This window comes from Malus sylvestris, chromosome 9 (genome assembly GCF_916048215.2).
Source record: "Malus sylvestris chromosome 9, drMalSylv7.2, whole genome shotgun sequence".
In the NCBI taxonomy this organism is placed as follows: domain Eukaryota; kingdom Viridiplantae; phylum Streptophyta; class Magnoliopsida; order Rosales; family Rosaceae; genus Malus; species Malus sylvestris.
In genome coordinates, this window is record NC_062268.1 from 11,805,614 (window position 1) to 11,823,591 (window position 17,978).

At 34.6% G+C, this 17,978-nt stretch overlaps 1 protein-coding gene across 1 annotated transcript; it reads right to left on the reverse strand.

Annotated features, from left to right (window-relative positions):
- Window positions 1-5,859: 5,859 nt before the first annotated feature.
- Window positions 5,860-8,434, reverse strand: LOC126582459 (glycerol-3-phosphate acyltransferase 1-like). The gene is made up of 2 exons (XM_050246616.1): window positions 7,603-8,434; window positions 5,860-6,978 (listed from the first exon to the last, which is right to left on the reverse strand). The coding sequence occupies exons 1-2, from the start codon at window positions 8,335-8,337 to the stop codon at window positions 6,088-6,090; spliced, it is 1,626 nt and encodes a 541-aa protein (XP_050102573.1). The 5' UTR covers window positions 8,338-8,434; the 3' UTR covers window positions 5,860-6,087.
- Between the last annotated feature and the right edge of the window lie 9,544 nt (window positions 8,435-17,978).

Sequence of the window (17,978 nt, forward strand, 5' to 3'; positions counted from 1 at the left end):
GATGGTATAGTTAACGGCCTTTGCTGGCTTGGGCTTTGATCTAGAGTCTACACCAGTAACCACCTTCAATAAACTCCTCCAACCATTTTTCATTTTGCAACATAAATTTTGGGGTGTGGTCATGGACTCATAAATCTTGTACTTCCTATCGTGCTATCATTATATTGACAAATTGACAAAACACAATATTGATCAAAAAATTAAAACACAAAATTAACAAAAGATCAACAAATGCATTGATTATTACTATTTTCTTAAAACTATTCATTCATGCACCTGAGGTCCTGTATTCTCGTTGTCCTTACTCAGTATCGCTTGAATCAAAAACAAAAATCCGTAATACCAAATAATCTTCATATCCTTCATTGCTTTTCCATCAGATACAAAAATAGGTTAGGTACATACGTAATTCTTTTCTTTGCCCACTTTTAATATAATTGTATGTGGAGCACATGGGAGGGACCCCTAAACATATATAAACCAATGTCCACTCATATTTGCTTCATCTCATTATTCTGTCTTGGTTCTTCGTTTCTTATCCATCAATCACTTTGTTTCCTTATTCCTTTCCTTTCTGACACTTTCTCTCTACAATGGAGGACGAACAATCCCTCTTCCAACCCCTCATCCATGCAAAACCAGTAAACCCTATTTCAGAAAACGACCATACTATTAATGCGCCGAATAGTGGTATCAGTTGAATATCAGAGTGCGCAATTATTAAACTAACTGAGAATGCCGGAACGGCTACAAAACCCTAAGAGACTACATTGTGAATAACTTATATTCTACGAGCTACAAAGCACCATATATATAAAGAACTAACATAACCCTAATAAGCAAGAAAACGAAACCCTAATACTAATGGGCTTAGCCCAAATTCAAACAATAAAATAAATAACTATTTTCCAACACCCCCCGTCAAACTCATGACGGTATATGACATGGGTTTGCAAACAAGCAAATGCGGACTGGCTCCGTTAGGCGGACTGGCAGACATGCAAACTTAATTGGACTTGACTTGACTTAACTTGACTTGACTTGCGAACTGGCAAACTTGACTTGATTCTTGACTTGACTTGACTTGACTGGCAAACTGGTTCTTGATTCTTGATTCTAGCTGGCAAACTGGTTCTGGTTCAAACTGGCTAGTGTTGAGAGTATGGAAAGAACCCGTCACTAAAAGGACGAGATTTTCATATCTCTATTTTAGCAACGAACAAACAAACACAAATACCATCACTCGAGTGGTCACAATTCCAAGTACTCGAATGACAGTCACAAAACAATCTCAAACAAACCAACAACTCGTGTGGCCCAAAAACAAACTTAACTATGTTTTTTTTTTTCTTGCCCGTGTGGGCCTTAAACAAACAACCAAAACTAATTTCTTTTCCTTTTTTTTTTCCTTCCTATTTTCTTTTCCACTTTTTTCTTACTTCCCTTTTCCTTTTTTTCATTTTTTCTTCTTTCTGGACTGACGCCATACACCTCCAGCATTGGTGCGGTGGCGATGCGAACAAACAACAACAAGCGGGTGGTTCTAAGGCAGCGGGTACGGCAGTGGTGTGGTGGATTGCAGGCAACAGTCTGGTACGGGTCGAGATCGTGAGTACAGGGGTGCGGAGGAGGTTCTGATTTCCAGGCTTGCAGAGTGGTGCAAAAACGACGAGCAAGAATAGGGTCTGTGCAGGCTTGCAGCAACAGATCAGATTATGGGTTGGAGTACAGGCGGTGGGACGACACAAGACAAGCAGATGATGAGGCAGGATCAGACCAAGCAGATCCCGAAGGATTGAATCTACTCTGATACAAGTTGAATATCAGAGTGCGCAACAAACAAGACTAACAAAATAATAAGAATATTATTAAACTAACTGAGAATGGCGGAACGGCTACAAAACCTTAAAAGATTACATTGTGAATAACTTATATTCTACGAGCTACAAAACACCATATATATAGAGGACTAACATAACCCTAATAAGTAAGAAAACGAAACCCTAATACTAATGCGCTAAGCCCAAATTCAAATAATAAAATAAAGGAAAAATTAGTATCCGGTCCCTAGTTTTTACTGTTCATTGACTAACACCTTATTAGTTCTCAAATTTTGATTCAAGTCCCTAGCATTAATGTGATAATGAATTTACATGTTTATTATATAATTTTTTTAATATAAAAATTAGTAATTAATTTAGGGTTTAATACTCACACCTCTATTAAACTTCTAATTAATTTTCAATTCAAACATTTCCAAAATAATAAAAAATTAAATTAAATTAAGTTTGTACCTATTAGTTTTTTTTTATATATAAAAAGATTCTCAATTTTTTAATCTTAAATGTACCCATTCATATAATTTTTCAATTTTTTTAATCTTAAATGTACCCATTCTCAAATATATCAATTTGTTATATGTAAAATGTACCATTTTTTAATATAAAATCCATTCAAATTTTTTAATCCATGTTTAAACTTATATGGGTACATTCTTTTTCGTTGATTTGAGAATGTATCCATGTTTTGGTACAATAACTTTTTTTGTTAATTTTGGTTAATGTACCCATACATATATGTACACACACACACAATATATAGAGAGAATAATTTATATTTTATTATTTTTAATCCCATAATTATGGGTTTTATTTAAAATCTCATTAATATAAACAATTACAAATTTCAATTTTTAATTTTTAATTAAAAAAATATAGTAACTTACATTATTACATTAATATCAGGGACCTCAATCAAAAACTAAAAACTAACAAGGTTTCAATCAAAGGATATTGATAGCTAGGGACCGCATCCAAAGTGTCCCTAAAATAAATAACTATTTTCCAACAGTATCCTCATTCGTTTTCTCTCGTTGGACCACTCGCAGTCTATACAAACCACGAAGCATCCAAAGGGTTTGACATAAGCAACGTAAACGATGCCGAAGACTCTGTCGCTTGCCGACGCTTCGACCTCCTCTACATCTCCAACGACAAAGCCTCATTATCCTCGACGCTAGCAATTTCGTCGAACACCTTTTTTACTCTAACGATGATCATCATGATCATCATCCCATGAAGCACGTAAACTAAGTCGTTTTGAGGATTTCTAGCATGAGCTCGCCTTTCTCTAACATTGGTGAATAACTTATATAGCACATGTACACCGATATTAGAGTGATTGTCCACTTCTTGCCCAACAAAGAAGTTGGCCATTTTTTCCTTCAATAAGGCCTTCAATCATGGAACATGCCGAACATGCATTGGACTTGGCCATCCTACGTGGCATGACGCGTGTCTGGATATGGGACGGCGAGGCCCGCGCTCCACCGGATCTTATAGACGGCATGGTGGAGTACGCAAGGATGGTGGCTGAACGCTCATTTGGTCACATGAAAAGTTACGGCACAGTCACTGGCACCAAACAGCCAGAGTGTGACAAATTCTGGTGGAAGGGCAAGGACCCTGAAGTGGTGGCGCAATTTTATCCAACGGCTGAACGGGGCTGTGAAGGACAAGTGGCACGATCGGATGGTGGCTGATGCATTAGGCATGCATTGCAATATTTTTGTGGATCATATAAATTTTCTAATTACAGCTTTTGAGAGTCGGTGGATTTAAATTTCAGTGGGTGTTTTGTTTTCTGTTCTTCTTGGTGTTATATATAGTGGAATCCGGATACCCGGCAGTTGCAAGGATCCTAGAAATACGTAAATTATATCTGTTTATCGTACATTGTACGATAAAAAATTATTTTAAAAATTTTTATTTAAAATTAAATACAAGCAGTACTTGACAAAAACTAATCACACGATATACGATAAATATATACGATTTATGAATCCCTAGGATTCTCACCAAAATAATCCGAAGAAGATCCTGTTGAATATATAATGTAGCATGATTTATAGTTGAGCTGTCACATTATTATTGATCCATGCATGATGCAAACAGATAAAACATTAGTGGATTGAAACACGTGGACACCTTTGTTTCCATCTCTCCCATTGTGTGGTCAATTGCTTGTCCATAATTTGGTTTGGCCAGTTGCCAGTTGGGACCTAATTGGATAAACAATTTTTCTCTCTTTGTATATAAGGATTAAGTTTTGTAATTAGAATAGCTAGTTATATATTTAGGGGAATTTTCTTATTGAAATGACTTCCCATACTATTTTTTCCTTGTATACCTCCTTATTTTTTAGGGAATTTTAACGAAAAGCACCTAGTACTGTTCACTTTAACGAAAAACCACATTTTTACACTAAAAAGTCAATCCTGATACTATTCACTTTACCATTTATTTTGTTCTTATCATTAAAACTCAAAATTTTCAAGCCATTTTCATTAATTTTCCTTATTTTTTACTTAGAGGGGCGACCAACCTACTTTGGTTTGTTTGGGTCCATTGGTTTTTGGGTTCATCTTTTGTATCTTCCCTGGACATTTGACCCGATTTATTGCCTTGACGTTCTTTGACCAGTCCAACTACGACTTTCGTATCACTATTTACTATTTCGCTCGTCATTTTATAATTGACTATCATTTATTAAATTCATTTGGTGCCCTTCCCATATTCTAGAGTTTAACATGATTTTTTCTAAAGTATCGAATTGATACGAAATTCTTGATTAATAATAAGATAAGAAATTTTTGGAGGAACTTTATAGAATCGATTTATTGCATCGGTTATTAAAATAGTTTTCTTCAAAATGTAATATAATCAAGAGAATTGTTATTAGCATTCTAAAAATGTAATTCTATACTCTTCACAAATGTATTTTTTTTTCTAATTATAGAAAATTTAGAATGCAAAATGAAATGTTTGGTGTGACAATAACAATTTCAATTCGATACTTTTTTTTTTTTTTTTTTTTTAAACTTTTTATTTTGTTATCTCATCTCCTTCATTTCTTGTTTAAGTTGTAATGCAATCAAAGAATAGAAGGATAATATGGTTAGCAGATAGAGTAGCTCAAGTTGTTCAATTGTTCGTCAACTACGAAAACATAAATAGCAGCTCGAACACCATCTCAAATTGTCAAACGTTTCCAGTCTAACCTAATTCAACTGCAAAAAGAAAACGTGTGAGAACCTTGTGTCGACCAATGTGCATGCGTACCATCTGTTTTCTTTAGATCTTCGTCCCCAAGATTAATGATTACTATGATAAGCCCTCTGCAATTTTATGACTGTTGCGTTTATAATCTCATTCATTGCAAGCACAGAACATTCCTCAATACCAATGCAGACAGGAAAACTTAAATCTTAAGAAAAAGTCAAATAAATCCGCCCTTGTATTTTATTTAGAGTAATGCTATTCATACCATATTTTTATACTACATTTTTATACCATTTTAGGTGGTATCTGATGTAGAAAACCATATCATTTGAAAAATTTGCAAAACCCAAGAAAATGAAGGAGAAAGACTCCTCATATACCATAATCATCATTTAATCAACTAGTTTTTCTTAATTATTAGTTTATTAAATAATGAACTAAATTTAAAAATCTGATTAATTCAAATGATATGGATGTCCACATCAAATGTCACCTAAGTTGGTATGAAAATATGATATAAAAACATGGTATGAATAACGTACATTAATCAAGTGCATGGCCATGTAAAACAAAATGAATTGTGGTACTCTGCATGAATTGTATTAATTTGCGTCTTTTTTAAGAAATATATCTCTACGTGATAATAGAGATAGAATCAACCAATACAGGTAGATCTCATTTTTATTAGAGATGAGATTTACAAAATGTAAACTCTCTGACATTTCTCTTTACCATTACTTCGATACATGATTATATTAGTTAATTTCACATAATCCTTACTCGAGAAAAGGACGTGAAAGATAGGAATATGTATATCATTAGGTTAAAACAACAGTAATAAGAAAAGAAGAAATTGAATTCAAATAAAGAAATAACAATCTGCCAGTACTAGTGGTATCTAGCAAAAAATTACCATATACAACATCAAAGAAAATGGTTTCCTAACCACCTTAACAAAGAAGAAACTAAATAAATATAATCAAATCCGTCCATTAATTTTTACAAAAAAAATTTAATTATATGAAAATTAAGGCTTCTTTCTCTTATTAACAGGGACAATTCCTTCATTCCCAGCCAGCATTAAATACTTATCCCTCCTTGTAAGAGAGGTGCACTCAAAACCCAAAGCATCAGCCAATTTCCTCTGGATGTAATTAGCCACTTCATTGCTAGACTTCCCCCCAGCACAAGTAAGCTCTTTTGGGAGCTTCCCAAGAACCTCAACGTAATATGCAGGCCTAGGGTTCATCAGGAAGAAAATTGGGTCCAAGCATTTTAATCCACTGGCTGTTGTGCCATAAAACATGCTCACATTTGTGTTGATAGCCACTGGCACAATCTCATCAGCCAGTTCTGCAAAGAGTGAGCTGAATCTAAGCAAATATGGCTCTCGACACGTTGTTCCTTCAGGGCAAACGACCAAATCTCCTTCACTAAGTAGCCTCTCCATGGTTTCACCGTCTTGTTTTCGGTCTCTGGTTAACCGGACAGTCTTGATCGGCGCTAAGATTTCGGACATTTTGCTCAGGCTGTATGTGACAGCAGTTAAAGGCTTGCGTAAGGCTGTACTGAGGAAAACTGGGTCCAGTAGGGTTCTGTGCGTGCAAACATAGAGGACTCCCGTTTTTTGTGGATTTGAAGAAGTGGAGTTTATGCAGCCTTTGACTGAGAGATTGACACCTGTCCAGCAGGCCAAAAATAGGGCAATTTCGTAGGGGAGGATGATGCCAACTGAGATCCTGAATATGGCTAGGATTATTCCAATAGGGAGCCACAAAAGCATGGCTAGGGTTGCAGATGGAGTAGGCAAGAATGCTAGCCTTCCATCATGAAATATTACTGGCTTTGGGAGCTTGTGCCTAGCCATTGCTGATTTTGCACCACTCTTGCTGTCTTCCTTGTTCACTACATAGGCTTCCTGTTGCAATTATGTGGGTTAATAACACCAAATGGCCGTGTGATCATGCCTTCACATTTTAAAATTTCTCATAATGTTCTAATTAACTTTTCATAAATGTACATAGTAGACTCAAATACAAATGCATGGTAATACATACATGTACCGTATCTAGGCCAAAATAATATTATGCTTGCAAACAAGGAAATTAAATTAATTTGTGCAACATCTCCCATTAATTAAAGGAATGAAGGGGGGATGCTTCTTGGGTTATTTTAGATAAAAATTACATGATGGAAATTGGAAAGTGGGAAAAGGATGTAATTTGTGAAAATGATTTTCTAATGCATCAATGTGACTTATTAGTAGTAGTGATCCCAAAACCTTCTGAAGTACCCTAAACCAGAAATTTGATACATAGGATCATAATACCTAACTAGTTATGGGTTAGGTGTAAGATTATGCCTAAAAATACTGAGGTATATATTAAGCATTAGTGGGAAAAAATACATGACAATTTTTATTAGATATAATTTCTTTTATACAAGCAATATTAGGATCAAACTGAAACTTCAGGTGCAAGGAGAAATCAAACTTGAGAGTGCATGGATAAATAGGAAACAATTTGAAAGTAGTATTACATACCTTGCAGAGGGATGTAAAGAGTTGATCTTGGAGGCTTGAAGAACCAATTCCAATATCTGGTTTTTTGTCTCCAAAATGTTTCTTGAGAGCTTTGTGCTTCACAAGAAAACCAGACTTGGATAACAAACCAGTGAAGTAATGCCCGATGGTGTGCAACTCAGTCCCCAAAACATCACCAACTTCCAAATAATCCTTGAGAAAATGTTCAACCATGACTCTAGGGACACTTGTGAGGACAACCCTAGATCCCGCTGAGGCCAAAACCTCATACACCTGAAGGTTGAGATTTTCCAGATAAAACTTGGGCAAAACAGCCCTTCCAACACTCTCCATATCTTTTTTTCTGAGACCACAAAAAGTTATGAAAATCATGACCCTTAATCTGTGCTCGTTGTTGAAAACCAGCAAGATCGGGTACGATAGAAGCAAGAGAAGGGCTCTCAAAATGCTGCCACCTTCAAAGGCAACAAGCATGAAGTAAGGGAAGACAGATGGGGATTTCAAAAGGGATCCAAAAATGTCACATGCAATTTTGTCATACTCTCTGCCCTCTAAATTACACTTTGTGACACTGGGAAATGAAAAGGGTTGTTTTTGCGGTGATGTGAGAGGAGGAGAATTGCCTACGAGGGAACCATAGTTTCTCACTTTTCTTGCAGCTCTTTGGCATGAGTTTGCTAGCAGCTGGTACAAAACCCAGTCTGTGAGTTTGAGAAGAACCATTAGGAGGACCATGGTTTCTTGATAAACCCTAGAACTATTTCAGAGATGGTAAGAGAAGTTTTGATAGATATGACAAAGAAAGATAGAAGAACGAGAGAAGAGAGATACAGAAACAGAGGAGGTTGTGGAGAAGAGGAAGGGTTTGCTGTGTATTTATAGGAACACGATTAAGGCCCCGTTTGGGATTGAGGTGATTTTAAAAAAAGTCACTGTGAAAAAAAGCTGAGGGTCATTTTTGTGTTTGGTAAACTGAAAAAAAAGGGCTTATTTTGGAAGCTGCTGTGAGAATAAGCTGAAAATCAAAGGAAAAGCTGAAGCTGCTATTTGTTGCTTTGAAAAAAAGCCAGTTTTTTCAAAGCACACGGAGCTACAGTGCTCCTTTAATGAAAAGACACACTATCATCCTACTTTTTTTTCCAAAAGCACTTTCACAAAAAAGTTTACCAAACACTCTACTGGCTTTATTTCAGCCGCTTATTCTCACAGCACAGCCGCTTATTCTCACAGCAGCTTTTTTTCAAAGCACAGCAATACCAAACCAGCCCTAAAGAGTGAGAAGGATGGTTGACCAAAAGCATTTGGTTAGCCACACCGTTGGCATTAATTCAAACCTCAAAATTTTGTGTTTCTCCTATTATTTTCAATTTTTTTTCCTTCTTGTCATCTTTACAAGGGCATTAAGAAGGGAACATTTTAGGTGGAGTGTCATATACTCGTCATCTATAATATATTTCTTAATAATAAAAGATGAAACTGTTAGTATTTTAATTTAAATAACTGTAATCGCTTAAATTACACTCTGGCGATATTTTAATTAAAACTTCCTTAAACGTTTATGCAAATTGAGCTTGTCAACATGCTATGCCAGGCCGCCCCTTTTTTCTGCTTTCTGGATGGCAACAAACAGTAGGTTGGATTGTTGGTGACCGCCTTAATTTGCAATCGCTCACTCTAGACTATATACTATTGCAAGGGCATTGGAATGCGTGTACAGTATTAAGTATCCAAATTGGTGGACTCTTCTATTCGGAACAAGGAACGATATGTTTTATGTTATTATATAATTGAAGAGATATTTAGAAAAAAATTATTTTCAATTGTATGATGATATGATATATTGCACCGTGCTTCGGACTCATTGTAAAGTTTTTTGTCTCCACGGCATGGAGAGAAAAATAGGGAGATGGCTTCAGCTATGAAATTACATTCAAACCTATTTTAGTCCAGATGGACCAATCCATGAGTTAGATCACCCATATACCATCCGATTTATTGACTCTTTTTTTTGTCATATAGATGTTTGCAGATAGTCAGGTAATATCATCAGTAATTTGCACTATTGTCCTTTGACTTTCTATAGTAAATAACAGCTTCTAATTTTTGGTTTTCCCAAAACACCAACAGTACCATGCATTGGAACTTTGGAATCCCTCAAAGCATCGTATCATTTGATCAACTTTATGATAAAGTAGTCGAAATATAGTATTTATGGTGAAGTTTGTTACAAATTAAGCTTAAAATTAAAAATTTCATCAACTCTTAATTTATAACTTGAATGTGAGCTTTACAAAATAATAAAAGATTAAAAATCAACATGCATCGTTAATGTACAAAATAATTTTCATTTAAATAAATCGACATGGGAAGCTGGCCGCCATGCATATTGAAGCTAGCTAGCCATACAAAATAATTTCCAAAAGAAAAACAGATTTATATGAAATACTAGTCAGAGATTCAATATGCATGATTCGGGCACAAAATCTATGAAACTCTCAAATGATTTTATTTTTATTTTGGTTTGTTTTTGCACGGCAGTTAAGATCATGCAGTTCTGATTAGCAAGGTTGGTGAACACTTAATCATTTGATATGGATGTTTGATAACCATGCATATTGTTTGCGTGGAAGATGGAACAATAGAAGATTCAAAAGCATCTAAACGTGAGTTTACTGTTTTTTCTTCTTTATTTATTTTTATATATTTTTGCTGACTAATGAAATATGAATCACTCAGTATGGGTGTTGGTAGCTAGCTAGCACATGACAATGACGACAAGCTTTTCAAGTAGTTAGATTTCTGTTTTCTATTCTTATTAAGCTACACCTAATAAGATGGAGATGTGAATTGGCTCAAAGCAATGACAGGTGACCCACCTTAAATATGATGAATATTGACCTACAAAAATTAGCTTTTGTGGAACAAGGTGATTTCGACACCTAGTTCTTTTGCCAAAGAAAAAAGAAATCCTATAAAAGTGACGAAATTTCCCAATCTTGAATCTAACAATTTTTAATTTTTAAAAGTAAATGAAGTTCAAATTAAAAAAAAAAAAAAAAGCAATCTCACAAAAATATCATGAATTATGAAATGTTTTAGTATTGTAGTTCAACGTTTGATATAAATACTAATTATTTTTTTTAGTCATAAATCTCCTTTGATCAAACCAGTCTTTGAGTACACGTGATGGATTGCCTTGATAAATATAATCCATATTGAAGTTGAATCACCATTTAGTAGTGCTACAAAGCTTGGTTCTTCTCTCTTGGGTGAGGCATCAAGCACATATATCTTTACCAATTATTCAATTCCTATACGTTGCGTATTTTCTAAAGAGATTTCGCTTCCTCGTGCATTCATCTTTAGTCAGAGTCTTTTGGCTCAATTTTATCCTAATTTTGGTGAAGGTGCCAAGCCCATTTTTCACCTTGAATTTTCAAAATATACAAAATCTCTTATGTTTCATGGAGGATTATATCCCGTAAGTCAGACATCTATGGTTGATCGATTTTGCACATTATCATTTAGCTATTGCAATTCTTTTCTTGATAGGTTTAAACCTTGCTTCATTTCCCCTTAGTCTACAGCAGCAATATTATTTGTACTCTCTCACAATCTTTAAGTAATTTTATATCGATTAATTAAGTTTAAACAATTATTTGATATCACGATCGAGCATTACTCTTTTGTCCAAGTACTATTCATTGTTCTAATAAACTTTTCTTTCTAGTTTGAACAAATTGGGAATGGCGTGTTAGTTTAACCTATCTTCAATACCTGCCAATTAATGAGATGTTACATAAAATCTCTCCCCTTAAAAACGAAGCACTACCAAATTTTGAAGATGGATTAAGAGTGCAGTATATATCTTATCTAATTATGTCTGTATATAGGTAATGGTGAGATGCATGCAGACTTTCAATTCTTATTAGAGGTAAGAAAGATGCAGCCTAAACTTAGCTTTGTGATTGTGTTTTTCTTTCTTGACCATCATCGTATCTAATTATATCTGAGCAATAATTACGGTTTGCTATCCACCTATTAGAGGGGAGAGTGTGCCCTACTAACCCGAGGGTTCGGGCGTGCTTTAATGTGACCTCAACATTAAGCTGATAATGAAATTTTCACTTCCTTGACTTAATTATCTATACAATTCCCCGCTAAGTTATAAGCCCACACTACAAGACTCCACATCATATATATAAACGGTCAAAAGAGCTTCTTGAAATAAAAAAAAATAGAGGTCAAAAGAGCTTCTATCCATCTTTTTATTCACTTCACCCATAACACGATAAAATATGAAATCATACGACATGCAACACTCCTGATTTAATAAAATACCCTCAAACTCTAACCCTACTTTGATCTGTTAGATTGCACACTACGTTTGAATAATTCTTGAAATAAGGTAATCACAATACGATACGTCTCATATAATTAAAGTGAGGCGGAGATCCGTTCATGATTGCATCCCCATCTCACTTTACGTGAGCGAAGGTGACATTCTAAACTGATTACGAATGAGTGCTTCTTCCACACTCTAAAGAATTCTCTCCTACACAATGCGGTCACCACTCACAGATGCGTGTGGGGAATGCTGTGAGTGATCGCGGCACTATGTCAGCTGTATGGATCAAGAATTTTGGTAAGCTTGATTGAACGCTGTCATTGCCGCACAACACTGGTTTGGTGAGTCTTAAACCTAACCTTTTCCACATACTTGGTTGTCACCCAAATGTTGATATATGTAGAACCTTTATCCAAAGAGGCCGGGTCTCTCTATTTTTCAGTAAAAATGGGAACTAGTTGTGGAACTCACTATACATCGAACTTCAACAATCCAAATCGTTTATTTTTCAAGTCTTAATTCATAGATTATTCTTGCAAAAAATCAATTCATTCCGAAAACATTTACTTATTTGATTGTCATGATGAAATTTCAATGTTTTTTAGAACATGGTGTTCATCGATTTCTTTGAACTTAATTAGATGTCTCAAACATTTCTGATTTGGCTAATATTTTGTAAGAATAATCTATAAAATGCAAGTTAAAAAATAAACGGTTCAAGTCATTGAAATTCGATGTGAAATTAGCCCGATAACTAGTCTCTATTTTTACTAATAATGGAGATCCCTTTCCAAAATCCTCTATTATAATAAGGGAACTATTATTAGCACTTCAAAAATCTCATTTTATATTCCTCACAAATGTATTTTTCTTTCTAATTATAGAAAATTTGACGTACCAAATAAGATTTTTGGAGTGTTAAGAACAATTTCCTATAATAATTATACATACATCAATGAGGTGCACTTTATACTAAAGCCATCAAGAAGGTGGGGATGTCAACCAAAGTTTGACTATACATCAATGAGGTGCACTTTATACTAAAGCCATCAAGAAGGTGGGGATGTGAACCAAAGTTTGGCAATATGTATGTATATATGCTATTATTCCAGGCACCTTTTTACATAAATTGGGGGACTAAGGATGGGTAGGAATAAATTCTCTGTGCATGGACACCACATACATTCTGACCATCTGCATCTGAGCAACGTCTGTAAATGGACTTATGTCAACGTACAGAGATGATTTTATACGCGGCATGCACTGATGCACACTGGAATTAGATAGTCAACACCATTTACTCTCTGTTGATGTTGGGAATTTGAGAGTTTTTGACACACCCATCCATCACAAGAACATTGAATAAGTATTGACTCATTTACATGCAATAAACTACTGCAGATAAATCAGAATTTCACATGTTTAAATAAATAAATAAATTTTGTTTTAATGATATATGTCCATATGTGTCAAATTGTATTTAAATGTAAGTAAAAGTAGCATTCATTAGAAGACAAAAGTTTATCTACCACGATGGATGTTCGTGGTAGATTGAAATCCACCACGAATGCTTTGTCCGTTAAAAATACATACAGGATCAAAAAGGATGATGCCAATATCAATTACACGTGAAATTCTGATAATGGTCGAGAGGCAAAAAATCACTCACTAACAGGGGCGGATCCATTACAAGACATGGGTGGTCCCAGGACCCTCCGGAAGATCAGAGAAGCATCTGTGAAGATTGTTAAGGACCACCCGACTGTCTGGCCCTGTGCTGGTTTTGGAACTCCATGAATTTGCAGTGCAGCACCCAACAAAATTTAGCGAAGAAGAAGGTTTAATATTGTTTTTAATGACCTGGCCTAGACGATCCCGTTTTGAGCCAGGCCATTCAAGAAATTAAAACTCTTTTTCGTCTAAAAACATGAGGCCCAACTACTTCTCATGCAATTCCCTCTTTTAATTAGCACAAAGCTCCAAATCCACCCATCCAATACAAATCTTACCCCGGAACGCCACCACAATTATTCCACCTCTATCTTTCCATCATCACCTCATTACAATATTGAATATCAAATAAATTTTATGATTTTGGTCTTATGTGTATTAGATGAAAATATTCATATGATTATTGTGATGTAGTTTATGATTTTTTTTATAACAATTTGATCATTGTTGTTAATTTATAGAGAATTTTTATCTATACTTTAAAAATCACATTTTGCACTATTCGTAAGTGTAGATTTCTTTCTCATTTTAGAAAGTTTGAAATACAAGTGATATTTTTAGAGTCCAAATAAAAATTTCTTATATGTATATATATTATGTCTTTGTTAGTCCATATGATTTTTTATTTTGATTAGATCAAGCAATCTAATCTTGGAATGTTTCTCTCTAACATCAAATTGTAATTTATTGTAAAAAATTTCAATGTTATTTTCGTTTATGTTTTTTTGAAACTTTTACAATTAGGACCACCCAATATTGAAATCTTGGATCCGCCACTGCTCACTAATGGCGTGTTTGGAAAGTGCTTTTGAAAAACCGAAAGCATTTTTAAAGAAAATATTTTTAAATTTCCAAATTAAATTGACTCCTGCAACAAGTACCAGTTGTGTGCTTCTTATAAGAAGCACTTCAAGTGCTTTCATAGGATTAACTTGCATTTTATTAAATATTAGTTCCAAACACATTTTCTCTAAAAATGCCTTTAATCATTTAAAAGAACTTTTCAAATGAACCTTAAATTGTTTTTAATATACATTTTTATGTGTGTCAAATTGCTATTTGCAGTTAAAGAAGAAATACCTCTTGGTATGCAAGAGCGAAGTAGTGTTCCACAAGAATACAAGATCGAATAGGATAAATGCCAATATCATATTACTATGTTTGGTTTGTCCTCTGCATAAGTTCTGATGGTGAAATTTTGCTATACATATTATATATATATATATATATATATATATATATTGGAAGAAACAATGGCATTTATAAAAAAAAAATTAATAAATTTCCAAAAACAGTACAAAATACAAATTTTAAAATAATTATAAAAACAATTTTAAAAGATAAACTAACAACTAAAAAAATCTATAACACCAAAATCAAGCATAACCCACATCCGAGCCCACATAAACCAAAATAACTAAAACCGTAAATGAATTAATAACCCTAAATCATATAACTATCACCACGAATAGAATTATAGAAGTCGCACTGCGGCACTGCGGCACTGCGATAGAACCCAACCTATCTAGCCATGAAGAACTAGTAGAACAAAGAAAATATATGAGGAAGAGTCAATCTCCAATGATCCAAATGCACATAATACCAGAAAGGAGTGACAAATAGTGACTAGGAGTCATCATAAAACAAATTTGGCCAAAATAAATGGGTAAATCACACAAAAATCCAAATCAGCAGTAGAAATAAATTTAGAGAAAACATAAAAGGGAATTTAGAAAATGCATTGGGGAAGGATTGGAATGATGGATGAGCAAAATAGAGGTGATTGGGTACTGAAAGCGGAACATAGCTCAGTTTTATGCCACCCCAATGGACTTATTATTTGCTACTACAAAAACTAAGGGTGTAACTAGGGCGGGTTGGATGATTAGCACAACCCTAAACTAACTTTCACAAATCGGATTTGGGTTAGGTTCAAGTTTTAATTGGGTTCAGGCTTGTTCGGATTGGGTTCAGGTTTGACAAACTCTGTCAAATGCAATCTTGTAACATCTTATTTTGCAAGATTTTTAAAATTTGTAACAAATAACATCAATACTAGTTAAAATTTCATTTTACACATGGCCTCCACACAAAAGTTAAACCAAATAGCAAGGAGACTTTAAACCATGCAAAGTTGAAATTAAAATATTAAACAATATCATTCATTATCCACATGAAAATCATTAACAAACTCAAGTATAGTCATCACAAAACTTATATATAGCTTATATAATATGCAGTGAGATTAGTACTATATGCATTAGTGAATACGAACTAGAATCATGTTGAGTTTGGGTTGACATGGGCAGACAAGGTATTGCCTGAACACAACCCAATAAAAGATCAAATTAGGTTTGGGTGGGTTCTTAGTTCATCTAACTCACCTGGTTGGGTTTAAAGTCGGTTGGGAATGGGCGGATTCAAGTTGGCCAGTTCATTCTAACTCAGCCTATTAGGTTTGAAATCGGTTAGACATGGAGAGATTCAAGTTGGCCCAACCGAAGTTGTACCTTTAACAAAAATTATAAATGATGAGAGGGATAAGGGGGAGATTGAGGCTTTGGTTTTTTCTCTTGAGGCTAGGTAGGTTTTTGTTGTACACATTATATAGGTTTGTTTTAATACAAAAAAAAAAGGCAAATTACATTCCACCCTCTCAGGTTTCGGTGCAATTGCAACCTTATCCAGCATCTTTAAAACATTTCAATTTCATACATTTACTATTATTTTATTTCAATTTCATACAACCATTACAAAGTCTGTTAAATTAACCATTAAGTGATAATATGGCAAATATGAGGTCCTCATTTGTGTTGACGTGACTGCCACAATTGTGCCACATGGCTAAACACTTAATAAAAATGTTAAAATATTACAATAATTAATTAAAGAAAAAAAAAACAAAAATCCCTTTCGTCTTCCCCACCCGAGCCCACCGCAATCTCCCATCCCCCATCCCCATTAATTATGCACCTCCATCTAACCCAAAATTCCAAATTCCTCACTAGGGTTCTCGTGGACGCCTTTGTCGACAAGAACCAGGACCTCGACGAGACTCGGACGAATGAATGTGCACTGGTCAAACGAACCGGAACCCTGACAAAAGCGTTGCTATGCACAAAACTCTTGGCTACCTTCAAGAATTTGATGGAGGTGGAGCGCAAAAGTCTCGCACCGACATCACGGTAGAACCTCGATGTTGCCATTGCCTGATTTAGACCCACTAGCCCGACTCACAACTCAAATAACTCAAATTTGAACCCAGTTCCACCTAGATCTAAACCCGCTGCTAACCCATGCATGACTTGAAGAAAGTCTTCATTGTGTGAGTAATTTGTTGCAAATTTTGGGTTTGAGGAGTTCATAATTAATGGGGGGATGGGGTGGGTATGGGGTTTTGGGTTTGAGGAGTTCATAATTAATGGGGGGGGGGGGAGAATGGGGTGGGCTCGGGTAGGGAAGACGAAGGGGAATTTGGAATTTTGGGATGGAGGTGTAGAATTAATGGGGGAACGGGTTGGTGAGAGAAGGGGGTGGGCTTGGGTGGGGAAGACGAAGGGGATTTTTGATTTTTTTTTAATTACTTTTCTTTAATTAATTATTTTAATATTCTAAATTTTTTATTAAGTGTTTAGCCACGTGATACAAATGTGGCAGCCAATCAGCACAAATGAGGATCCTATATTTGTCATGTCATCACTTAACGGTTAATTTAACAGACTTTGTAATGGTTGTATGAAATTGAAATAAAATAATAGTAAATGTATGAAATTGAAATGTTTTAAAGATATTGTATGAGGTTGCAATTGTACCGAAACCTTAGGGGGTAAAATATAATTTACCTAAAAAATCATAAAGATTTCATTTCAATTGGAATTTGGTTATTCACCATGTACGAGGATCCCCGCTAAGCATCCATGGCTGAATAGTTAAAACGCCCAACTCATAATTGGTGAATACGTAACCTACATTCCACGAAATTGTGCACCACAAATAGGAGCTAATAAAAAGACATGTGATCCCATAGAAAGACATCAATCACTATACCTTGTGGAAAAAAAATTAAAAAAAAAAAACTATATGTGGAATTGTAAGACAAAATGTGGAATATTTTTCTATAAAAAATGTGATCTTATTAGCACTTCAAGAAAGTTATTATGCACTCTAATAAGTGTATTTTTTTAATTAAAATATTTAAAGTGCAAAATTACTTTTTTAAAGTGCTAATAAAAATTATTAAATTTCTTTTTTAAAAAGCTATTAAATATGTTTTTAATTATTGTTGTAGACATCGAAA